The sequence below is a fragment of the Capricornis sumatraensis genome, chromosome 11, assembly GCF_032405125.1.
Source record: "Capricornis sumatraensis isolate serow.1 chromosome 11, serow.2, whole genome shotgun sequence".
NCBI classification, from domain to species: Eukaryota; Metazoa; Chordata; class Mammalia; order Artiodactyla; family Bovidae; genus Capricornis; species Capricornis sumatraensis.
This window is the reverse complement of record NC_091079.1, coordinates 29271858-29299037: the sequence shown is the minus strand read 5'-3', so window position 1 is coordinate 29299037 and position 27180 is coordinate 29271858. Positions and strand designations below refer to the sequence as shown.

The following is a 27180-nucleotide window of genomic DNA, read 5'->3' as shown; positions in this document are numbered from 1 at the left end:
ATTCCCTGGAGGAGGGCACAGCAACCCACTCCAGTATTCTTGTCCGGAGAATTCCATGGACAGAGGAGCCTGGAAGGCTACAGTCCACACACAGGTTTGCAAAGAGTGGGACACGACTGAAGCGACTTAGCACAGCACAGCACCCTCCCTAAACTGGGAAGCATTTGAGAGAAAAAGCATGCTTTTTTCCACCTCCAGAAACCAACACAGGCTTAGTGAGGAAGTGGCTATATTATCTGATTCCTTTGGTGATAAAGAGACAGATAGCTGAAGCAAAATCAGGTTTTATCACAGCATACTGATGTCTTACGGAATCTAGGGGCAAAACCTGGACTTTGGAAAGAAAAAGAAACAGAGACCCATAATGACTCTTTCCCTAAAACTTGGGTCTCTCCTTCTGAAGGTCAGCTTTATCCTCCTCTCTGACTTCTCAGCCACTGGGAGCTCTTGGTCCTTATCCTTTGGCTGTTTTTGAGAAAATTCTTGCAGAGTTCAAGATGCAATATGTCTGCTCAGGGGCTCTGCTTGGGTCAAACATCTAGCTCATGCTCATGGTGCAGGATCAGGACAAGGATTATGGTGTTAATGGGGTGATCATTATAACAGGGGATCTTCCTGGTGGTTCAGTGGTTAGGACTCTGAGCTTTCACTGCTGAGGGCCAAGGTTCAATCCCTGGTCAGGGAACTATGATCCCACAGGCTGTGCAGAGCAACCAAATAAATAAATAAAAGGATTAAGGTTGTTCTGCTTTTTATTATCACCGTTCATTGGCAGTTTTAAACAATGCCAGCCATAAAATACCCCTGTTCACTCCCAAGATGATTGCTTAGCAGAGAACTTGGCACATAGGACATGTGTAGACCCGTCCATGATGTGGCAATGCACACCTTTGTCATCCATCTCACCCTGGCCGAGGCTCAGCACATCCGTGGCAACCTTTAGCTGAGGGTCTAGTCTGATGTATCAACCACTATAACTTGATGAAATAAAAAGGAAGGCACTTTTTTTGCCCTTTGGGAATGCAATGATAAACCAAAGGCAATATGACACTTGGGGAGATGCTCTGTTCTCCTAAAGGAATTTAGTCAAATGTGAGGAATAAAGAACACATTTGTTAGCCCAGAAGACATTAGGCACTAAACCTGCTGCTAAGTAGCCTCTCTTGAAAATCTCTCTTTTAAGCACTTCTTAAGGCTTGAGGATTTCAGTCTTTTCAGAGAATGCTAAAAGGCTCTTTCCCACAAAGTTCACTACTTTTCTCAGACGCAGGTAACACGATTAAGCATTCTGCTATTTTCAGTAAAAAGATGTTGATGTGTAGGTCAGAAATCACAATCAGAAGAACTAAATTTTTTTTGGCATGCGCTCACTAATTTTCTGATCTTGGACAAATTACTTAATGTCTCTGAATCTGAGTTTTCAGGTATAAAGTGGAAGGAAGTGTTAGTGACTCAGTTATGTCCAGCTCTTTGTGATCCTATGGACTGTAGCCCACTAGGCTGCTCTGTCTATGGAAGGCTCCAGGCCAGAATACTGGAGTGGGTTGCCATTCTCTTCTCCACAGGGTCTTCTCGACTCAGGGGTCGAACCCGGGCCTCCTGCATTCCAGATCCTTTACCATCTGAGCCATCAGATGGAAGTAAGTACTAAAGCAGGTACAAAAGCAGGTACTATATCTCATTCTGCCCATTTCACAAAGAAGCTTTATTGAGGATGAGACATTCCAGCTGGATATTACAGTGTCTTAAAAAAAAAAAAAAAAGGAGCTTGCTGGACAGAATCAGAGGAAAACATTCAGGCAATGGGCAAAGATGTGGAGAAGAGATGGAAGATGGCAAGCTTGTGGAAAAGCTCACCAGTGTGTTAGGTTCTTGGTGAAGAGGCACTGGTCAGAACTGAGACTTGAGAATTCCACTGGAAACAGTTTGGGATGGCTCTTAAATGCTAGAACAATTGGGAGAGTAGCAATGACATAAATAAGCATCACTGATTCAATGGACATGAATTTTTGCAAAGTCCCAGAGACAGTGGAAGACAGAGGAGAGTCCATGGGGCTACCAAGAGTCAGATATGACTTAGTGACTGCCCAACAGCAACAATGTGTGAAACAGATAGCTAGTGGAAGTCTGCTGTGTAATACAGACACCTCAGCTTGGTGCACTGTGATCACTTAGAAGGGAAGCATGAGGAGGGTGGGAGGGAGGTTCAAGAGGGAGGGGATATGTGTATACATATAGCTGATTCACTTTGCTGTACAGCAGAAACTAACACAACATTGAAAAATAATTATACTTCAATTAAAAAAAAAAGAAAGAAACCTGATCTTTAGCCCATAGGGGAAGAGAGAGCAGTAAGTGATTTTTAAAACTGGGAGTTACCAAAAAAAAAAAAAACCCACTAGGAGTTACAGTCAAAAAAGTGAAAAGGCCACAAATATCCTTTTCTGAATTAGAGACTGAAAAGTTAGTGTCTACATTTCCCCAAATCCTGCAATTCTGGATCTGATTTGGGTTTTGACAATTAGATGCTTTTCTATAAGACAGAATTTGGAGGTTAGACAGAAGCTATTTTTCATCTACTTCTGTTTCTTTTGTTGCTGGCAATTATGATTATGGAGATACTGGGATTGAAATAGCAGCCTTCCGCTATCTATTCACAAGATTTACGGCTGTTTGAAAGGTGGCCATTGTCCATATTTTTGCCAGGGGGGTACTGAAAAGGGGGCACTGGTCTGGAACTAAGAGCTGTGGCAACATGGATTCCCTAATCCTTGCTCTTCACAGCATGTGGGAAGCTAGTCCCCAAGGTTTAGAAAAGAAACAGATGTCCCAAGAGGGGATTTAACCCACCTCCAAGGCCAAGGGATAAGAAAGCCCTCTTGTGGCAGCAAGGCATTTTATAATTTCACCAACACTCAAAAATCCTTTCTAAAATTCATCAGGGTACTTTTCTTGTGGTCCAGTGGTTAGGAATTCACTTTCCAGTGCAGGAGATGTGAGTTCAATCCCTAGTTGGGGAGCTAAGATGCCACACGCCAAAAAAGTAAAACGTAAAACGGAAGCAATATTGTAACAGATTTAAAAAGACTTAAAAAAAAAAGGTCCACATTTTAACAAAGATAAAATTCATCAGGACTTTAGAAATTAGATATGCCTTGCCCTGGAAGTCCTCTTGACTGTATATTTGCAAATGACACACACCACATGTCACTCTGATATTCTATTACACACCAAAAGAGCATGCCTATTTGCCTCTATTTGACCATTCAATTCAATTTCCTTCAATAAACAGGGTCCTGTCTGAAGTGTTCCTAGGAGCTGAATAAACTCCAGCCCGAGAAAACGCACAGCCGGTAGGGAATCCAGGTGCAGGAACACTTCACGGCTCATTTCAGTAAGGGCCGTCAGAGAAGCAGGAACCTGGTCCTCTGGGGATACCAGAAGTGACCCAGAGGAGGGGTGGGACAGTGGGGTCTGGTGGTCCCTGTCCCTCAGTCACACCAGGACATTTATTTCAAATAAGTCTCTCAATAATTTCGTGGAGGGAGTTGGATTATGGCCAATTTAACAGATAGGAAAACCAAGGGAGCTACAGTCTTTGCCCAAGCTTATACAGTCAATAAGGTGCAAAACTGGAACTTAAACCAAGTCTTTCTGCGTCTCAGCATCGATTAAGTCACCTGTGAACACAGTAGGAGCCGTCCAAGAAACAAATTTTCCAGTGAAATTCTAACACTGAAAAAGTCAGAAATCACAGAGAGGCTCATCTTTGGAGAACTCTAGGTGACATTTCCCTCGATTCTGATAAACTCTTTTCAGACCACGGTCACTTCACAATCTGTTATAATAACATGCTATCATAGGTGCTGAGAAGCAATGGTATAAAAGCTACCAAATGTTGCTTCAATTAACTGGCTACAGAAACATATACCTTTTGGACAACTGCAAATCCTCATGTGGAAAAAGCTTTTAGTGGTACGGGGGTGTTTTTTGGTTTTTGATCTCCAAGAATATTTGGATGGATGTGGCAGAGCACACACATTTCCAAACTAGCATCCATGTCCTTGGATGGGAACCACTTGGGTATTTGCAAAGTGAAGACTTCAGCCTTGAAGGTGCGGTGGGGAGAGAATTCCCCATCAATTCCAAGTGGGCTGATCCAGACTTGTGGGTCCTGAGACTCCAATAAATTGAAGGGATCCTATTTAACAAAAACATCACAAGGCCTTCCCTGGTGGCTCAACGGTCAAGAATCCGTTTGCCAACACAGGAGACACGGGTTCTATCCCCGATCCAGGAAGATCCCACATACCCCGGAGCAACTAAGCCCATGCACCACAAATACTGAGCCTGTGCTTTAAAGCCCGGGAGCCACAACTCCCTTGCACCCTAGAGCCCCAAATTCACGACAGGAGAAGTTACCGCAATGAGAAGCCGCCACACCACAAACAGAGTCGCCCCCTCACTGCAACTAGAGGAAAGTTCGTGCAGCGACAAAGATCCAGCACAGCCAATAGTAAAATGAATACAATTATTTTTTTAGAAAAATGGCTGACATTTACCCAACACAGTAAAAAAAGGAAAAACATCACAAATTGTAACTGCTAACTTCAGAGGACCCCTTGGAGGGCCTTAGAGCAGCCTTATAAGCGAGGAGCCCTAAAGCTTAAACTTTATCATTGTCACCAAAAGTCTGCTTCTGAGCAGGCAAACCATCTTTCTTTATTATAAATGTTGGAAGATGCCAACGGTTTGGAGCCTGCGGCTGTGTGTGAACAAATAAAACACAGTATCGCTTAGCTCAAGTATTAATATGCAGCTGTTTCCATAGATACCTGATTAAAACTGTGCCACACATGTATTTTGGAAGCTTATTTGAATACTGTCTCTGATGTAGTAAATTCTTAGTTTCTAATTCAATTGTTATGATTATGGTACCTTTTTTAGATTATTACAGATGTTTTATAACACTCATCCACTGAAATTTTAAAAACATTGAATTTGTGTTTTATCTTGATAGAGAGCGGAGCTTTTCATGTTTATTCAAGAACGTGAGTGCATGCTCAGTTGCTCAGTTGCGTCCAACTCTTTGTGACCCTATGGACTGTTGCGCACCAGAATCCTCTATCCATGGGATTCTCCAGGCAGGAACACTGGCGTAGGTTGCATGCCCTTCACCAGGCGATCTTCCCAACCCAGGAATCAAACCCATGTCTCCTAAGTCTCCTGCATTGGCAGGTGGATATTTGTACCCCAAGCCACCAGGGAAGCCTCTTATTCAAGAATATCGTACTTTAATAGCAATTGGGACAGAAAGCTTTGGAGGTTGAAAGATGGATTAAAATTCAAATAAGGAGCCCCTTGCTGGCATCATTATCAGGAGCTTGTATATCCTCTTCAATGACAGTTTAAAAAATAATAGAAAAGAATAACTCACGTCTGTATTGTGTGTATAGTTAAAAATTACTTTCACATGTACTTGCCCACTGAACGGTCAGAAGAATCCTGAAGGTTGAAGTTAGTAAAATGATTTTACCAGTGAGGAAACTGAAGCTAAGAGAATTTGTTCAAGGCTAGCTTATCTATTAATGCAGGGCATCAAGTCGCATATCCTCTTTCTGCTGTATCTCAAAAACCCATGACTGTCAAGGCCAGAGCTCCAAAAAAGGAACCAAATCAAAGGTTGGTGGGCGTGATGTGGCAGAGGCCACAGGGCTGGTGGCCCTTGCATGTCCACACCCCCACGAACATGAAACTGCCTGGGTCAGATGTGGGCACATGGTCTCTATAACCCAGTCTGCGGATCCCATTAAACCAACTGGCTAAAGAGTTCAGTCATTGCTTTTCACTTTGATATTTAATTCTGAGCTCATGTCAATTTTCTGCTCCCAAGAAGCGCAAATATCAAACATTTCTCATTTACATTTGAAAAGCAGGAAATATCATAACCATCAGAGCTCGCCTGAAAAATACATGCAATACTCATTCATTCATTAGTTCTCCCTTTTATTATTTCAATAGAAAAATATAGGCAGGCACTCCCTACAACATAAGGTGTAATTCAATTGTCTTTAGTTTCCTTGGGGCTTCCCTAGTGGCTCAGAGGTTAAAGCGTCTGCCTGCAATGCAGGAGACCTGGGTTCGATCCCTGGGTTGGGAAGATCCCCTGGAGAAGGAAATGGCAACTCACTCCAGTATTCTTGCCTGGAGAATCCCATGGACAGAGGAGCTTGGTGGGCTACAGTCCACGGGGTCGAAAAGAGTCGGACACGACTGAGCGACTTCACTTTCTTTTCTTTCTTTAGTTTCCTTAACTTCTCACACTCCAAGCATCTCAATCAGTTTCTTCCTATACTTATTTAAAATCAATTCAGTCTCTAGTAGACTGGGGGGGACTTTATTTTCTGTGGAATGGATTAGTTCAATGAATAAAGCACATGCCTAAGAAAGAGTAGCAATTATATCAACCTTACTATGAACAATAGATCTTACTGGGCACTTATGAAGTGTCAAGCTCTGTATATGAATCATTTCATTTGATCCTCACAATTCACAAAGTAGAAACATTTCTTTCTGCCATTACACAGATGTGAAAACTGAGGCACAGAAATGTTACGTAGTTGTCCCAAGGGCACAGAGCTAGTAAGTGGCAGTGCCTGGATGTGAACCTGGGCATGTGGATGTAACTGGGTTTATCCTTTTCGTGAGTGCAATGGATCACCTGGGCTGACTCTCATGTCACAATCTTTTTCACACTTTGTATGATCTATTGTGGAGTATCATCCACTACCCATTCATGCATCTGGCAAGCTGTTATTTAGCAAATATGCACTAAGGAATGAGTTAGAGGCAGGCAATGCGCTCTGCACTGGGCAGAGCAGTGGATAAGCTTCACTTCTGCCTTTTCCGTGCATGTAGTCTAGTTGACAGAGAGACTGAAAATGACTGCAATAAAATATTAATGACATTATGATAAAAGTCAGCACAGGGCACCACCTGTCACCTGCCTGTTCCAAAGCAATATCAGGATAGCTGATGCGAAAAATGAAATGCTTTGAGCTGTTGGAGAGACGTAAAGATGAAGTATTTACATCCTGGTGATTAACAGACAAACGATGAGGCTCCAGTTTGTGAGCTAAACCACAAACTCCTCTGGACAATGGGGATGAAGAAAAAAGAGTTGATCAAGTGTAGGCTTCAACAGGAACACCCCCTGTGGGATGTGAAAACCTCTGCAGAATCTAGCTCCCAACTAACTAGAGGGGAAGGGAAATTATTCTTCGATATTTATCAACAATATGCTCCTATTTGGGGGAAGGGGCCTTATGGGAAATGCTCCTTAATTCAGTCATGATTTTATTCATTTGATACAATGTTACTTACTGAATGTCTAATATCAAGTAAGATATTATTGGGGGGGAGGGAATGAAATATGAGTTTTCCTGGATCAAGAAGCTTGTAATCCAGTATCAAGATGTAAGATATGTCATATAAGATAAGATGTAAAGTGCCAAACTTACCAAATTCCAGTGTGTTCTGAAAAATTGTATCTAAAGATTTTACTTTTATTTCTGGCACCTAACTGGTCTACATTTCATAATGCACTAACTTGATTACTACATTTGTTACCATTATGAAAATTCTGAAGAGGGTTCTGAAAAAAAAAAGATCAAAACTCAAGTGGAATTTTGATTGGATTTTGATAACTGAAATCCTAAACAGTGAAATGAAATCAGCCAAGTGTACCAAACAGCCCCTGGACCAAGCTGTTCCTGAAGCCTAATGCTGGTTTCCTCCCTAATGCTGGGAGGAGTGCATACCTTGTAAAATAGTCTTTTGCAGTTGTTATTGGTTTCTTGCACTCAGTGGGCAGATTGGTATGAAGTTGGGGCGTTTGGAATAGTTAAGAGGAGAAAGGAGAGCATAAAAAACCCGTGTGAGAAAAGCAAAGGGAACTGCCCGCAAACCCTACGCTACTCTTGGTCCTCCTGGAGTCCACCATGGGCACAGGAGCTCTCATTGAGGTTTCACTGGAAACCTCCACTAGACCCTTCTTTGAGTAGAATCACTATTTCTTTCCCCTACTTGATTCATTTGATTTCCCCAAGTCTCTCTTTTTATTCCCATTGATTACACCATAGTCTTGGTGAGTCATTAGTGCATCTATTCAGTAACACGAGGCAATGCATTCTCCTTACTGCCAAGGACAAAATTAGTTGGAGAATCTCCAGTGAGGAAGAGAGGGCAAGAGAGCAAGGGCGGGACCTGGACTGATGCTGGGCTGAGATGGGGAGGATTGAATGTGTTAACTCTTAGCATCACTATTGCACAAAAGTGCCTCATGGTTGAATGGTTGGGCGGAAGAGACAGACAGGGAACAGGGAAGCGCTGGATGAGCCAGGTTGATGAATATACTTTTTCCTGACCATGACGGAAAGCGAGTGAAGGGTTTTAAGCATGGGAATGATACCTTTCGGTTCCTCCTGTGTGAGGCTTCTTCTGCAAGCGTCACCACACTGCTACGGTCCTCTGCAGGTTTCTGGTGGTATAACATCTGGTCATGTGCATTGGATTTGTGTCTAGACAGACTGGGGTTCAAATCCCAGCTCAACCACTTATGAACACTATGAACTTCTCCAAACCTTTGCCTACTGGAGATCATTTTAGTACCTACTTCATTGGCAGGTAGTGACTGTTTAGCACAGTGTCTGGATGATACACTGATTATGAACAGAGGTAGCATGTCTAGGAGACTTCACTAAATACATGGTATAATAGTTGGTATATGTGCTCTGGAGTAAGACTGTCTAGGTTGTAATACCAGCTCTGCAACTTCTTAGATATTGTATGTATGTGTGTGTGTGTGTGTGTGTGTGTGTGTGTGTGTGTGGGTGTGTGTGCTTGTAGTCACTCAGTTGTGCTCAACTCTTTGGAACCCCATGGGGGACAAACCCCTGGGGGACTGTAGCCCCCCAGGCTCCTCTGTCCATGGATTCTCTAGGCAAGAATACTGGAGTGAGTTGTCATTCCCTTCTCCAGGGGATCTTCCCAACCTGGGGACTGAACCCAGGTCTCCCGCACTGCAAGCAGATTCTTTACCATCAAAGCCACCAGGGGAGCCCAAGAATACTGGAGTGGGTAGCCTATCCCTTCTCCAAGGGAACTTCCCAACCAGGGTCTCCTGCATTGCAGGCAGATTCTTTACCACCTGAGCCACCCAGGAAGGCCCATCCTGCTGCTGCTGCTGCTGTGTCACTTCAGTCGTGTCTGACTCTGTGCGACCCCATAGACAGGAGCCCACCAGGCTCCTCCGTCCCTGGGATTCTCCAGGCAAGAATACTGAAGTGGGTTGCCATTTCCTTCCCCAATGCGTGCATGCACACTCAGTCACTTCAGTCGTGTCTGACTCTGTGCGACCCTATGGACAGCAGCCCACCAGGCTCCTCTGTCCACGGGATTCTCTAGGCAAGAACACTGGGGTGGGTTGCCATTTCCTTCTCTAAGGCCCATCATAATGCATTGTAAATTCATCTTTGATCACATCTGCAAAGGCCCCCCTCCCAAATAAAGAGGTCTTGTCTAGTCTACCTCCCATGTCTGCCTCATCAGTTATGATGTATCTTTACCTAGAGGCAGTAGCATGCTTTTCCAAATTTGTTTATGTCAGCTGTATTTGCAATTGCTAAAACTGTAATTAAATATAGCACAAACAACAGAATATGAATATAAAAAGAAAGCGAGCTTTTGTTTCTGTGAAAAGTTGGATGCTTCAGAATTCCTTAGTGCTCTTCTTAAAAATGCTTTTGAATTAGATGTGGGTATGAAATTGCAAAAGACTGGAAATAAAGAACATTTGAGAATGGTTCTGTCCTCAAGATTGCTCTAAAAGTATTTTTTAACTATCTGCCCTCTTTTATTGTCAATACATTTTGAGTGCAGTTTGTATAAAATAGAGGGTATAGAACTCCTGTCAGTGGACATATACTCACATCCAGATGAAATAAACTATTTTAGGCATGGATCTTTTTATTCTAAAAAAAAATATATATATATATATTTTTTTTTCTTTTCCCCTCATCTAGTTTACTACTATTTTTGAAAAGTGCTTTTAACTATAACCAGGCTACAAAATCCCACCTTCCTTCCAGCATTATACAATTAGGTTGTGTGAAGTTTCCAATTCCAATTTTCTGTAGCCAAAATTCCCCCAACAGTTTTATGAGCTAAAAGGGCCCCACAGGGTTGTTGGAGTCTGCTCTTCAGCCTCTCCCAGCTAGATCAGAGGCGTGGAGGTCAAGGATGGTGAGGGATTTCTTCTACATGAACTACCTCTGGAAATGTTAATTGTATGCAAATGAGTGCAGGATTGTGGCCTCTCTTGGAATCAGGGGAAGTATTTACAATCTGTACCCACACGGGGACGACAGATAGAAGAACACAAACAAGAAGAAAAACTGTAGGTACTACAGTGGGAGCGTGCTCTGCTCAGAATAGGTCCAGGTGGTCCCAGAGGTTCAAGGACCAACTATGATGCCCAACTGCCGTCTCTATTCCTTGATTTCTTCACAGCAACCTTGAGATAACAGGGATTATCATTTTTGACAGATAAAGGATCCAATATTCGGAGAGTTTAAGTGGTGTCCCCAAGGTCACCCAGGCATAGAGTTGGAAAACGTGAAAGTGAAGTCACTCAGTGGTGTCTGATTCTTTGCAACCCCACGGACTGTAGCCTACCAGGCTCCCCCATCCATGAGATTTTCCAGGCAAGAGTACTGGAGTTGGAATTAGCAATCAAATCTAGGTTTGTCCTTCTTCAAAGCTTTTCCTCTTTTTGCTGTGCCAGAAGATGCAAACAATGTGCTAGAAAGATGGCAAAGAACTAGGCAGCCAGGTGGTTGCCAGAGGTGCAAGGGGGTAAACGCAAGACTGACCCTTGAGTGAAGTCAGCTGTTACAGGAGGGTCAACAGTCATGAACACTGAGCTTCTGCTCACTGCGCCACATCTTACTGACAGAGGCAATCACAGTGCTGACCCCATTACTGGGCAGAGTGGCAAGAACTCATGTTAAATAAAAATATCTAAGTGCCAAGGAGAAAGTAGCTCATGACTGCAAACAGTAAAGGAGGCTTTCTAAAGGGAAGACATCTCAGCATCGGTTTGAGGCGTTGGTGAGACTTTCACAAAAATAGCCCTAACATTTGTAGAGTTCTTTACAGTTGAAATAACGCTTTTTCAGGCATTATGTTATTTGTCTCTGGGAAAACACCCTGTGGGTTAGAGTAGGCATTATCATTTCCGATTGAGAGATGAGGCAATTCATGCACATGGTATTCTCCAGGCAAGAATACTGGAGTGGGTTGCCACATCCTCCTCTGGGAGATCTTCTTGACTCAGGAATCAAACCCGCATCTCTTATGTCTCCTGCGGGGAGGTTGTTTACCACTAGCACCACCTGCCAAGCCCAGGATAGCACATGGGTGGTCTTAATGTAAGAGGTGGAGAAGAGCATAAAGGGTTTTTCTGGAGCATAATAAGAGTGATCTAACTGGAGAAAAAACCAAACAAACACACATTCTGAGATTCCAGGTCCATTTTGATTCTTCTTTGAATGAATGAAAGAATGTCAAGGCTCTGCCTTACTAGTTAGCAGTTCTCGACGGCTTCAAAAATACTCTCTTAGATCCAATTGGGCACCAACATGCACCCAAACAACCAACTCAAAACTCAATAAGAAACCCAAATTTCTCACCCAATCTATAATCCAAACCATTTGCTTCTACCAATATTATCTAACAAAGATGTTTCAGTTAAACAGAATTGTTTTAAGACAGCTAAAACATCTGCATTTTATAAGAACCTCCCTGCTGTTGCAACATATGGCAGCATCAGACTACTTGATTCCAGGGCCCTCAGAGCTTCTGAGACACTTCAAAATGCCGTATCATCATAAGCAGGTTTTGGCAACTCTCAAAGCTGAAAGAAAAACAATCAATCCATTTTAATATTTAAAATAAACATGGGCCATTTGGATCATTTGGGAAGAGAGAGAGGGGATTACAAAAATTACAGTAATTAGAATCTGACTCCCCAAAGAGAGATTTCCTAAAATGTAGCTTCCAGATGGAAAATTCTATAGCAGGTCCAAACAAGACACGTTCTCAGCCTGTCCCAGTCTCTTCTGAATTGGAAAAGAGTCCTTCTCCTACTTGACCACCTGATGTGAAGAGCCAACTCATTGGAAAAGACCCTTGATGCTGGGAAAGACTGATGGCAGGAGGAGAAGGGAATGGCCCAGGATGAGATGGTTGGATAGAATCACAGACTCAGTAGGCATGAATTTGAGCAAACTCCAGGAGATAGTGGAGGACAGAGGAGGCTGATGTCCTGTGGTCCTTGGAGTCTCAAAGAGTCAGACAGGGCTTAGTGATTGAACAACAACAACCTCTTCCTACCAAGTTTTTTAATGGGGGTCACAATGAGCACCATCCCTTTACTTTTATACAGCAGAATTATGACAACACGACTCTCGTGTAGGTAGAAGTGAAGCCAGGAGCTGAAGTGAGAGTTCAGTATAACTCAGTGAAATAAATGTGAATCAGAAGATCTTATATTCCAGCCATTGTGCTGGATAAACGCCAGAGAACCAGATGAATGAGGACGGCTGCCTTTAATTGGTCCTTACTGGCCATGGAAAGAAAGAAATGGAGACTCGTAAATGTTACAGAGTGTGACAGATTCTGCGAGAGAGTTGACTCTAAGACACGTTAGAAGTATAACGAGAGCATTTCACCTCAATCCGGGGAGGCGAAAGCAAGCTTCACGGGAGGGACGCTGGAATAGAATATTCAGGTTAACATTCTCTGAAATTAACGAGAGGAAGGTGAGCTTCCTGGGCTGAAAGAACCAAATGGTGCAGAGTAGGGAAACAGCCAGTCAGGGAGCTAACGGCCATTTGGTTTCAGGTGTGAGGCGAGGAGGTGGAGAAGAATCCACGGAGAGAGCAAGAGGGTTAGATCCTGGAGGAACTGTCGGGCCACGCATGGGTCTGGGTTTCATCTTGGAGGGAATGCTACCACTGAAGGGTTTTCCTGCATAGAAGGGTGATGCCAATGTCGTTATCATTCTTTGTAATAGGCCTTGAGTACATCCTCTGCTTTGGACTGAGAACTGTTCCTCCTTCATCTCACCACAACCCTGGAGAAAGGTAGAATCATTATGACCATCTTGAACCAGTGAAATTGCTCAGTCATGCCGGACTCTTTGTGATCCCTTGGACTGTAGCCTACCAGGCCCATCCATCCATGGAATTTTCATCTTACATGGAATGACCATCTTACACCCACAAAAATCAAGGTCTTTAGAGGAGGGGGGTTGGTCTGATTTCTCACAGTCAGGAAACACAGGAAGTAGGATTGGAATCCAGATCTTGCAGACATTGATGACCGTACTTTTGACCCCTACAGTGTACTGGTCCTGAACAAAACTGGGCTTTGGGGATGGAGAACAATTTAGAGAAAGAGAAGCTAGAGCCTGAGAAACCAGACAGGTAAGGGATGCTTAGTATGCTCTGTGCTTGCTACAGTTGATGGCAAAAATTGTTAAAAAAAAAAAAAAAAAGACAAAAGTCCTGTCACCCAGAAAACAGAGCCAATACAAGCTCAATGTCTTCATGCCAATCATCTAAAATAAAAATGTCAACATTTGGGCCCATGCAGTAGTTCCTTCCTGGAATTCTGCCAGCTACTATGCAAAGGAACAGGGGTGCTGTAAAGCTGAGAACCAACATCAAGGATCTTTGTTAAAAACCTAGTTTAGAAGAGACCTTGAGCAAAGAGCTTTAGCATTTGCTGGTTTCTCCTGCCTACTTGCTCTTGACCTTAAGAACACTGCCTGCAACCTCAGGCTATCCAACGAGAAGGCCTGATTTTCAGGACTCTGAGTCTGAAGGCTCAGAGCTCTTTCAAGTTCGCCAAGATAGGAAGAAAGTTAAGGAAACATTTCAAATTCTGGGCCATCTCATTTGAAAACCTTGCCTTCTCTGCCCATCTACCATTGAGGAAGTTCTCAGGGATAAAGGAAACCTGAGTGAGAGATCAATATCAGTGGAAAGAAATAGCATTGAATGATTCAGAGCCAGTTAGCTTAGACACTACCATGCTGAGGGCAGGGGGTGGGGTGGGGTGATGGGTGGAGGGGGGTGGAGTGGAGGGGTGGCGGGGGAAGGGGATGGTCAATATACCAGAAATACTTTATCAGAACTGTACACACAGGACTATAACAAACTCAGAGCATATTTTATTCAATCCTCAGAACAAAGAACCTTCCACCAAAAGAACCTCTTCTCATGCTTCATCATAAAATAATGAAGCTGACTTACAGTTTTCTATTGTTTCATATGCATCCTCTTATTGGAAGCAAACACAATGCTGAAGAAATATATTGCACCAAGTAAGGATGAGGAGCCTAAGACTGAGAGTTAAGCGGTTAAGGTGGCCCACTAGGAGGTGATATGGCAGAGGTATGAATTCTACGGGGCTCTCATGGTCCCTTAGACGGTAAAGAATCTGCCTGCAATGCAAGAGACCTGAGTTCCATCAGGAAGATCCCCTAGAGAAGGGAATGGCTACCCACCCCAGTATTCTAGTGAACTTTCCACTGCATTTGATTTGTCACTTATTCTCACCTTTGGGTATTATTTTCTTCCTCCTATTATCAACTTAAGAAAAAAGAAAGATGAGAGAGGATGGAGAAAGGTCTGTGCAGCATGTCAAATTGTTATGTCGCAGGAGACTCCAAGACAATGAACTTGAAGAATGGAAAAAGAAGAAAAGTCTTATGAATACGATGAAGCAGTCATTTTCAGTGTCTCCAATATTTCATAAACATTAAATAAAAGACTAAGTTTCCCAGACAACTTCTCCACAATTGCAGTTCTGGCTGTGATAGTGCATCAGCAACAGTTGATAAATTATTAATCTGCAGCACTGTCTGAATTGGCATAGATCCCATGGAAAGAGTGATGTGCCAGTCTAACTGCCCTGTTTTACAGAGCAACATAATGTATATGTGTATAGAACCTGGGAGATAGCGTGTTTATTGCACAAAGTGATTTCTCTCTTAAAGCTATTTTTCTAAATTATTTTACAGTGATGCTCAGGGCAACAACAATAAATCTGTTATGAGGTTCCATAGGTGTTTCAGACATCAACTTAGAATTGTCCTAATTCTAAATCCTATGAAATCTATGTAGGAGCTGAAAATTCAATAATTTTTTCCATACCCCTGGTAATAACATAGAGCACTGGGAGTTGCATTTTGTCAAGTTGCACCTTATCTGTCCGCCTCATCCATTATCAAACAGACCTGGCTTGCTCACTTCAAAGATCCAAGTTTTACTGATGATTCAATGAGATTAAGATAAAAAATGTTCCATTTTTGAAGCGATTTTCTTTATAATTTCCCAAACCACTATTGCACAAAGTTTAAAATAACAAGCATGTATCCACAGATGTAGCATTTTTTTAAAAAAAAGCCTTGTATGGTAGAACTAATATAGCTATTGAGCCTAGGATTCCCAAGAGTATATACAGTTTGAGTATAAAATATGTTCATTCTATAACCAACTTTAACATATTCCTGTTATTTCTATTTGAACATTACTTTCAGAGGCAGAGATATCCATTAATTTTTGTATATGAATAATTTAAATAGGAGAAAAATCTTTATTTTTTGAGAGCTAATTTTATCTTTGAGAAACATATCATTTGAGGTCAAAGCTATTTTTTAAATCCTTATAACACCCACCTAAACAGGATGCCCAAGAAATTCCTTTATTTTAACCTCTTCCAGCTAAAACTCATGGTCTCCACTTTGCACCAAGCTGCTTTTCCTATTGCATCTCCTGTCTTGGGACTGGTATCATGTTCCATAAAATTTATTGTGTACAATGATCTCTTCTGAAAATCAGGATGAGGCATTAAGAACTACACATGTGCAAGATTTTTCTCTGAGCTTCCTATAATTTGAATTGCTATGTAGTGAAAATTTTATTTGAAATAACAATTTACAGTTTGAGAAAAGAAGAATTAAAGATGAGAATACGAATGGTTTTCAGAAACCATGGCCTTTTCCACAAACACAGATGTCAGTGAAAAGCGTCAGGAAATCACTTTATATTTAGGCTCATTTTATTTCTTACGGAGAACAACTGAGTGTGGAAACTAAGATCAATTCATTTTGACCTGAGAGTCTAACATAACTATTTCAGCGTCTGTAATCCCATGACACAGATTTTGAGACAGCACTTGCTAGGTAGGATGTGTCTGGGGAGACAAAATCTCTATGGAATTCAGAGACTGGCGAAGTGATTGCAAGGCAGAAGCTCTTTTCAGTTGGTACCTGTCTTTGGTTTTCCGTCTCCAGGCGCAGCCTGGCCTCCACACACCTCCGTGTCTCCAGGAAGGCTTGGCGCTGGGCCCGGTCTGACAGGTAACTGATGAAGATTCCAGCTGTGTTCATACACATGAATAACACTGCCTGGGCCACAACCTAGAACAGAATTACAAACATGGCCTGGTCAAGTGGTTAAAAGAAGAGCTGCCTGCAGGCAAAGAGAATAACTAAATAAACAAAAACTTCCAAGGGAGGGCTTCCCTGGTGGCTCAGTGATAAAGAATCCACCTGCCAACACGGGAGACATGGATTCGATCCCTGGGTCGGGAATCTCCCACCTGCCTCGGGGCAACTAAGCCTGTGGGCCACACCTGTGGAGCCTGTGCTCTAGAGCTGGGGAGCCTCAGCTACTGAAGCCCACACTCCTAGAGTCTGTACTCTGCACCCAGAGAAGCCGCCGCAGTGAGAAACCCACATATTGCAATGAAGAGTAGCCCCAGCTCGCAGCAACTATAAGAAAACCCAGGCAGCAACGAAGACCCAAAACAGCCCCAAATAAATAAATATAGATTTAAAAAATTTTCCAAGGCAGATCTTAAGGTAATAATCCCAATGTTTAGTAGCCATTGAATAGAACCTGGCCCCTCATTCAGTTCTCAGGTCAACTTATTCCTACACGCCTTCTTCAACCACTCCATCCAGTTTAAAGCTTCTCCCTCCCTAAATCCAGAGTTGAACTCAAATTTGAAACCTCAAGCAAAGCTTCCTTCCTCACTCTATCTCACTTATCCCTTCACTACCTGAAATTTTTAATTATTTAAAGGGTTGGGGAAGCAGGTGAAAAGACGAGAACGATTAGTAAGAAACAGGAAACATGTTAGTTGAAAGGTACTATTGTATTTGACTTTGGTACCCAGGTTTTCTTGGGGGAGCATCCAGGGCCTGATGTTCCTAACTCAAGAGAAAATACACATTTGTCTACTGCTTTCTATTTCCCTTGCCATTACCCATCTCCCAGGTGCCAGTCTCTTTAACTCTTAAGTTAAACTTTGTATTTTCACATTTGAAATTGAAAGTGTTAGTCGCTCAGTCGTGCCTGACTCTGCAATCCCATGGATTATAGTCCACATGCTCTGTCCAGGGAATTCTCCAGGCTGGAATACTGGAGTGGGTTGCCATTTCCTTCTCCAGGGAAATTTGCAGACCCGAGGATTGAACCCGGGTTTCCTGTGTTACAGGCAGACTCTTTACCATCTGAGCCACCTAGAAAGCACGTCTGCCCCGTTCCAAACTTCTCTCTGGTGAAGAAAAGCAGGAGATTCTGGAAAGGAGTCAATACAAGGAAGAAAAAAAAAAAACAGCATAGTAAGGCGTTCTTGATTTTTATGGCTTCAGCTTGAGGGCAGATAACATAAGGTATAGTTTGAGGGTGAAAAATTGCAACGGGAAACCCAGTTGGTCTGAAGAAGCAAAAAATAAGGCTCAGTACCTATGGCTGATTCACGCTGATGGGTGGCAGAAACCAACACAATATTATAAAGCCATTATCCTACAATTAAAAATCAATGAATAAAAACTAGTAAGGTTCAGAACAACTGCTGAAAAGCGATAGGAAAAGCCCCCAAAGAAGAGAACCAGTGAGGAAGAGCATGAGGTTACTATATACACTCTTCTCTGACCCACATACGCACAGGGCAAACAGCAAATGATCGAGTTAATGGTAGAAGAATTAAACTGAGATTTGAATCGCCATAAATAAATAACACTTAAAAAAAGAATACATAAAATATTCCTAAAGGAAACAGCATAGGAGACTTGCAGTTCCAGGTAACAGAATTGTTATAAAACCGTAATAATTAAGACATCCTGGTATTTACAAGGGGATACAGAAATTGACCAGTGGATGTGAATGGAGAGCCCAGAAACCTAAACACACCAACTTGATAATAATGCATTGTAGTTCTAAGGATAAAATAAGGCCTTTTCAACAAAGGGTATTAGAACAATTTGTTATTCACTTGGAAAATAAAGTAAAAGTAAATTCCTGCCTAATCCAATATATAGGAATACATTGCAAGTGGATTAACATCTTAAATATGAAAGGCACAAATATTTTACTATTTTGATAAATTTTTAAAATTAAATGCAAAGAATACAAACCACAAAAATAGATTGATACGTTTGACAAAATTAAAATTAAGCATTTCTATCCATTGAAAGACAGCTTTAATTAAATGGAAAACACTATAAGTAGAGATACTTGCAGCATTTACAACTGGTAAAAATTAATTTAAGCTCACATGAAGAACTTGTATAAATCTATAAAAATAAAAGCAATCTTATAGGATATAAAGGCAAAAGAGAAGTGGGGTATTTCAAAGACAAGAGAATATCAATATGATAATAAGTGTAACAATTTAGGAACTATAAGTTAAAAATGCACACACATCTACATCTACCAGGTTGGCATCAAAAAGGAAAAAAAAATAGTGGGGCATCATCAAATCGGAAAGGGTGCTGTTGGCAATGTGAACTGACATTGCTACTTGGACTTTGCACACTAATCTTGAATTTGCACATCACTAGAACTGAACCTTTCCCCTTCATACCCAGAGCCATCTTTGCACAAACAGCCCAGGAAACATGCCCAAGACTGTTAAGAACAGCGTTTTTTACAAGGGCTTGAAAGTGGAAATAATCTGAATGTCCACCAACAGTAGAATGGATATTTTAGGATGTATTAAAATACTTAGATACCACTCAGTGGTGTTGATAAATCTAACTATTATTGTACGAATCAAAAATGTCTATAGAGATTTCCCTGCCAGTCCAGTGGTTAAGAATCTGCACTTCCACTGCAGGGGGCACAGATTTGGTCCCTGGTTAGGGAACTAAAATCCCACATGCTGTGTGATGCAGCCAAAGAATAAATAAATAAAAATAAATTTAATTAAGCATCTTAAGAAAGTAGGCTTGCCCTACCATTCTTTATCCTTGCACACTGTGTACTTATCACAATTTATATTTATTTACAAGCTTGGTTGTCTGGTACCTATTTTATCACATTGGATTATTACTTCTGATGCTATAGGATGATGTTTGTTTTACCATGTACTGATACCTGCTGCTGCTGCTAAGTCACTTCAGTCGTGTCCGACTATGTGCGATCCCGTAGACGGCGGCCCACCAGACTCCCCTATCCCTGGGATTCTCCAGGCAAGAACACTGGAGTGGGTTGCCATTTCCTTCTCCAGTGCATGAAAGTGAAGTCACTGAGTCGTGTCCAACTCTCAGCAACCCCATGGACTGCAGCCCACCAGGCTCCTCCATCCATGGGATTTTCCAGGCAAGAGTACTGGAATGGGGTGCCACTGCCTTCTCCGGTACTGATACCTAGTACCTAGCATAGTGGCTGATAAGTGCTTAAGCACAGTGCCTGTTAACTGGCGCCTAGTATGTGTGGGGTATTTGCGGACCGAGTGAATGAATGTATGAATAGCTCTCCTCTGTACCACTCATCATTACGCACAAGACACAATGGACTAATGGTCTTAAAATACTAATAATAATGTAAAACACCCCCAAAAGAATCCTTGACAAAATTTAAAAATGTGTGGGAACTGGAAAAACCTAAAGTACCTGACTTTACAAGAGATGAAGGAGGGGGAAGCATTTCTGATAAAGGGATGCTAGCTATTAACTATGCAAATACACTACTCAAATTGCTTTATGGCTTTAATATTATTAGCAATCAGACCCCAACTGGAATTTTCATTTGGAACTTGGAAGATGACTTAAAAGTGTACCTGAAAGAATATATGAGTTAGAATACTGGAGACATTTTTACAAAAGTGATTGCAGAGGGTCACTGCACAGCCAGAAGATAATATACACCATCAGGCAACAATAATTAAAATTCTGACAATAGTGAAAACCTCAACTGAAAATTTAGTGAAATAAAATAGAAAACATAATGAGTTTGTATGCAATACATAAAGCTCAATGATTCAGTGGGAAAATAATTGTCAGCAACAGGATAATTTTTCATCTATTGAAAAAATGGATGATAGCCACCTCATAATATATATCAAAATAAATGCCAATGAAATAAAGACTTAAATGTGAAAAAGAGACTATCCAAAAAGGAAAATAACAGAGAATATTGCTCTAATCTAAGCAGAAAAGTTTGAGTTAAGTCTCAAAAATAAGTAGGTTTTTTATAAAAAATGAAATTATTCTGACATATTGCTGGTGTAGGTGGTGAAGATTACTCATTTCTTTCCACCCAGTGACCTAACTTCTAGCCATCTATCTTAAGGAAACAATCATATATAGGATCAGAAGTTTCTGTTAAGGGATGTTCATTTATTAATGAAAAAAATAAATGGAAATTGCGTATTTTAGGAGTAGGGGAAACAGCTGAATGACTGAAGCACCCATATATGATATAATATAAAGTTGCATTAAGATATTTAATGACATGAGCAAACCTGTATGGTACATTAAGATATAATATTTAAAAATGTATTATAGCACTAATCTATGAATTCAATGTGATCCTAATGCCCAGTACAAAAGAAAAAAAAATATATGTACTTGCATGTATATGTCCATGCATGTGTATAAGTGTGTGTGTGTGTTAAAATAGGAGGAATAGGTTATTCAGACAAAGTCACTTGTGATGATATAACAAGGCAGTAAAAACGGAAAAAAACAAAAACATGAGGAATCAAGACTGAGAAGAACTACACCCAAAAAGGTGAGCCTAGCATTTGGGGCTTCTTTCTTCCTAAAGGAACCTGCAGATTTCAAAGGAGGTGTCTGAGAGCTTCTGAAGCAGAGCTGAGTGTTCAAGACTCAGGAACCAGGGGAACAAAAGCTGAGAGGAAGCAAAGGTGGAGATGCTGGAGGAGAAAAGAGTCCCCAAACAACCACTTGTATATGGACTTGATCCTTGATCAGTAGTTGACCTCCCAAATATCTTTACTGTTGCATTTTCGTATCAAATAAGTATCTGACAATACTTAAAATGTTGAATTATTTTTTAAAGCAAATTTTATGTAGGTGCTATTCCATTATAGAAGCTGCAGATCTGTGTTTCCATGAAAGGGAGGGGTACATATTGCTATGATGTCTCAGGTTGGTTATCTTATACAATCCCTCCAACTTACAGCTCTCTCTAGATCCCTGTAAGCCCCACTTGTAAGCCACCTCTGCCCCAGAGCTGACATACTGAATGAGAGATGCTTAAGAAACATCTGTTGATCAATGTTTTGTTTTTCTTCCCTTACATATCTGTAAACTGCCATTGAGAAGTCTTCCTAACCCTTCACTACTAAATAATTTTTCTATTCAAAATTATTTATGGAGCAAGTTCTGTGTGTCAGGCTCAGTTCTCATTCTAGTGGTAGGAAACAGGTAATGAACAAATTAACCAAGGAATATTTAACACATAGGGGCTTCCCTGTTGGCTCAGTGGTAAAGAATCCGCCTGCAATGCAGGAGACGTAGGTGACATGGTTTTGATCCTGGGTCGGGAAGATCCCCTGGAGGAAGAAATGGCAGCCCACTCCAGTATTCTTGCCTGGAGAATCCCATGGACAGAGGAGCCTGGTGGGCTACAGTCTGTGGGGTCACAGAGGCAGACATGACTGAACACGTCAAGCACATCATTTAACACATGGTGATGCTGTGTGTGAGATAAACGCTAAGAAGAAAAATATAGCAGCATAAGGAGGATAGACAGTGAAGGAGTAAAGTTGGGACTGATCATTTAAACGGAGTTCAGAGAAAACTCTCTGATAAGAGATATTTGAGTAAGATCTAAAAAAATGAAGAGAATCATGCAATATTTGGGAAAAGCGATTCAGGAGGAGGAAACAGAAAGCACAAAGGCTCTGAGCTGGAGAAGCAAGAAGCCCGCTCAAGCCCATCATGAAATCCACCATGGTTGGACAGAGAGGATGGAGGCGCTTTTAGGAGACGAACCCTGAAAGGTACCAAAGCGTTAGACTGTGCATGACCTTGCACAGGATAAGCATATTGACTTCAGGGACTTCCCTGGGGGGGTCCAGTGGCTAACCCTCTGCACTTCCACTGCAGGGGACTCAGGTTTGATCCCTGGTCAGGAACTAAGATCACACATGTTGAACAGCATGGCCAAAAAATTAAAAGAATACTGGCTTTTCTCTCTGTGAGACAGGAAGGCACTGGAGAGTCCTCAGTCCTGGGAGACATGACCCACCTTCCATGTTTTAAGGGTCATGCACTGGCTGCTGTGAAGAAAACAGACTCTACGAGGGGCCAAGATGAAGTTATGGAGAAAAGTTACAAGGCTCTTAGAAAGGTCCAGTGAAGAGAGACTGTGGGCTTGGACCAGGGTGGCAATTGTGCAGCTGGTGAGATTGGGCCAGCCCCTGAATACATGTCAAAGGTAGAGACAAGATTCACTGATAAATTTTGTGTAGATGATGAAGAGAGGAAGTGAGAGTGACCTCCAGGAAATTACCTATTCTCACCACACATGCAAATCATTTAGGGGCTTAAAAAGATGCAGATCCCCTCGGTCCTACTCAGACCTACTGAATAAACATATACAAGAATGAGGCCTGGGAATCTTCATTTTTTAAGAATCTCTCAAAATCACTTTCTGCAGTGGGTCAATGGGTTGCCATAGGGAATCTCTGCTTCATGAAAACGGTCTGAAGATCATTAATAACACTGCCTTTGACCTCCTATATATAGGTCCATCAGTCGTGCTGTAACAGGGAAGAACAAAGTGGAGTCCATATAAATCTATTCATTTTACTTTACGCTTTATGTTCTCTCCCTTATATTCTCTTCTCTCTCTCTTACTTTAACCTTTATATTCTCAGAGTTAGGAATGTTGCCTATAGTTTAAAGTACACAGGATAGCCTATTCTCAAGGCTCTGACTTTTAAAGGTATGATGCTTTTCCACTCAAACAAGGGAAAAAAGTAAACAGAGAGGAACATTTGGTTAGCTGGAGATTTACAGGAACACGGTGACCTGACCTATGTGGACAAAGTGTTTCTGCATCAAGAAGTTTGCCACAATCAACCTCACCCTTCCCTCACTTTGCCTTTAAAAATGCTTTGCTGAGAGCATTTCGGGGAGTTTGTGTTGGTCTGGGGCGCAAGTCATCCATTTCCTTGCATAGCCCAGCAATAAGCCTTTCTCTGCTCTGAACTCTGGTGTTTTGGTATTATTTGGCTTCATTGTACGTCGGGCACATGAACTTGAGTTCACTAACATCACTGAATTCTGGACTCCCACAGGGCAGAGACCATTTCATTGTATCTCATCTCTTAACACAGGGTTTGGCATTGTAATACTCAACAAACACTTGTCAAATCTAATTAACTTGACGGAGTCACATGAGTGAATTTCAATGCCCCACCTCTTGGGTGCAGTTTCGTGATGCCTGGGAAGAGGGATGCTATCACTTTGAGTGGGAAGTCCTCGACAAATTCATCCAGATAGGATGAGTCCCTCCTCACCTTCCCCATCGTCTCTTCCTCCAAGCCCTGGAGATGGAAGCTTCTCTGTGTGGGCCAGGCTGGCCCCTTCCTCCCTGGGGCGGTGTCCACAGCATGGGCACTGCTATTCGAGGCCAGGCAGTCAAGAGCTGGAAAGGCTCGCAGAGTCAGCTGCCCCATTTGACACAGGATTTGCGCTTTTATCATGGCAGCAAGATGTGTGCCATTCATTGCCAACTGGCCAGACCGGAGGAGGGAGAGAGGACTGACCCCCTGGGGATCCCCCTACCCTTCTGCATTCAAAGTTATGCCACTGGGATATGCATCTCACTTTCTCTGCAGTTCACTGTGTACAGGGAGCATTGCCACAGTCTGCAGTCCAAGCTGTTGAAGGCTAGAATAGACGCACTTTATTATAAGAACAGGAGAAAGACTGCCTTTCCATTCATTTCTGTGTTTCCAAAAGCATCCTTTCAAGTGCTACTGTGTGTATGGAAAGACTAACTCTGGGAAAGTGACTATGGGACCTGTCCCTGTGGACAGGTTTACTTTTTTAATTTAGTAAGGAGGAATTCCCTGGTGGTACAGTGGATAAGAATCTGTCTGCCAATGGAGGGGACATGGGTTCGATCTCTGGTCAGGGAAGATTCCACACACCGCTAGGGGGCAACGAAGCCCGTGTGCCACAACTGCTGAGCCTGCGTGCTGCAACTGCTGAAGCCTTTGGACCTAGAGCCCATGTTGTGTAACAAGAGAAGCCACTGCCCCAACACTGGAGAATAATCCCTGCTCAACTAGAGAAAGCCTGCGTACAAGCAAAGAAGACCTAGTTCTGGGGGTCCTGACAAAGTGAGTGGGGCAGCCACACACCAAGGGCCTTCACATCTGCCCGGTGCTGTAGCTTCTGCAACCAGAGACCTGGGTTTGCACTTCCTGTCGCCCCCATTTAATAGGCATACGACCATAGGCATACAACCACTTTTTGCCTTTTGAACTTTCTCATCTGAACAATGGGAATAAAACTTCACCACATAGAAGTACATACATGTATAGCTATATATTTATGTCTAAGAGATGGTGAAGGATAGGGAAGCCTGGTGTGCTGCAGTCCAGGAAGTTGTAGAGTCGGACACGACTTAACCACAGAACAATGAACAATAAATATTTACATTATATATATATGAATATGCATAGCAGGTAACAGATATCCAATAAGTGTTGTATATATAAACATGAGATTATTTCCCCCCAAATTCTAGTGTACAGTGCAATATATATTTTTTATCTCTGAATAAAGGATGCATTACAAATTACTATTCTAGCTGGTTTCTCTTCCTGTTTTCTTGAGAAAGAAGCTGCCTCCTAAATCAAGCACTGAAAATCATTCTGTGAGGATGCAGTATGCTGCTCCTGCTGCTGCTGCTGCTAAGTCGCTTCAGTCGTGTCCAACTCTGTGCGACCCCATAGACAGCAGCCCACCGGGCTCCCCCGTCCCTGGGATCCTCCAGGCAAGAACACTGGAGTGGGGTGCCATTGCCTTCTCCAACGCATGAAAGGGAAAAGTCAGGTGCCATTGCCTTCTCTATGATGCCAAAAATGAAAAGGTCATAGGTATAATCCCCAATGTTCCTAGTTCTCTTTAGGTTGACTTTGAGGATGTTGTCTCTTTGAGTTTATATGAATGGGTTTGAGCACATTTCTTGAGTTAACCAATCCTACATCATATTTCTTATTCAAGCTTCAGGGGTGTTCTGAACACAAGAGAAAAAGATTTTCTCCCTTCAGGTTCAGAAATCACCCAGAGGACCATAAAGTATTAACATCTCTTGTATTTACGCTAATTTACAAAGAATGTTTCTGCTCACTGTTTACTATGTAGAGAAGGTAGTTGGGGGAATTATGGAGTCATTCAATCCCATCTCCACCTTTCACCCCTGGGTGACCCAGGCAAGTCACTCCCCTCACTAAGGGCGTGGATATTGAATGGTTTGGTTTGCTTTTCTCTGTAGCACTTAGCAGTTTAGCCCAGTGGTTGAGGATCTGGGTTCCCAATGAGTGAGTGAAAGTGAAAGTTGCTCAGTCATGTCTGACTCCTTGTGAACCCACAGGCTGTAGCCCACCAGGCTCCTCTGTCCATGGAATTCTTCAGGCAAGAATACTGGAGTGGGTTGCCATTCCCTTCTCCAGGGGATCTTCCTGACCCAGGGACTGAACTCAGATCTCCTGTGTTACAGGCAGATTTTTTTACCATCTGAGCCATCCGAGTTTCCAATAATGCCACTTATTTGTTATGTAATCTTGGCCCAGTTAGTTAATACAGCCCTCATTTATAACAGAGGAATGCCCTCCTAAAGATGCTGTTGTATAAGTAATGATAGCAATCAGCAAAAGGCTTATAAGACAATCACTGCTCACTATGTGTTGACTGAGGTCATGGTTATTATTATTATTGCTTTCATTGTATGTTCTATCACAAGAATGACTCATGGAGGGTCTGAGCAGGTAATCAGCCTGGGAAGCTTTGTGTTTGAGAAAGATGTTCAGCAATACAGCAGGAGGAAGAGTTACCACTCTCTGTGAGTTAAGGACTCAGAGAAGACTGGGATGGGGGCGATTAGGAGGCTCCATGGGTTCAGCTGAGCCAACTGGAGGCACAAAGGTACCACTGCCAGCATCCTCTGCCAGGGTCGTGGGTTCTTCTTACAGCTGTCAACCTGAGACCAAGCTTCCTACTTGTCCTTTATAATAATACATACTGAATTAGGAGAAGAAATTATAGGTAGTACATAATGAAGTTTAAGAAAATAACAGAGCATTAAAGTAGTAAACTTAAGAGCATATCTAAGGGGAAAAAATGATGCTGGCATGCTGAATTCAGAGGGCATATGATAGCATGATGAATTAAATGATGAAAAAAGTACATAAAAAACTCCGAGTTCCGTGAGAAATGACAAAATAATGAGGGGAAAAGGCAGTCTTTTCAGATGAGAACAAGAAGAGAGAATTATTCTGAAAAACAATTAAACAAATAAGAGTATAAGATTTTAAAAAAAATGGATTAAACAAAGCTCTGACATTAAGGAGGAAGTAAAAATGTTAAAGGCTAAAAACAGGAAGGACTGGAGGTGAGGAAAAATAAATGATTAAACCCTTCAACAATAGATAAGATGAGATGAAGAAGTTAAATTTTTTAAAAATATCAGAAGTATAACAAGCAGTAGCTCAAAATTTAAAATAAATTATGCTCATGCAAAGCAACTTAAGATACTAGCCCATTTACAATGTTTA

General features: G+C 42.0%; 1 protein-coding gene across 1 annotated transcript in view; it reads right to left on the bottom strand.

The window, feature by feature from the left end:
* The window catches only part of ADCY8 (adenylate cyclase 8), a 233176-nt gene that overhangs the window by 169742 nt on the left and 36254 nt on the right, over positions 1-27180 (bottom strand). Inside the window, exon 2 of the mRNA XM_068983599.1 lies at positions 16400-16549. Coding sequence (XP_068839700.1) covers positions 16400-16549 — 150 coding nt within the window. The remainder of the gene's footprint in view (positions 1-16399; positions 16550-27180) is intronic.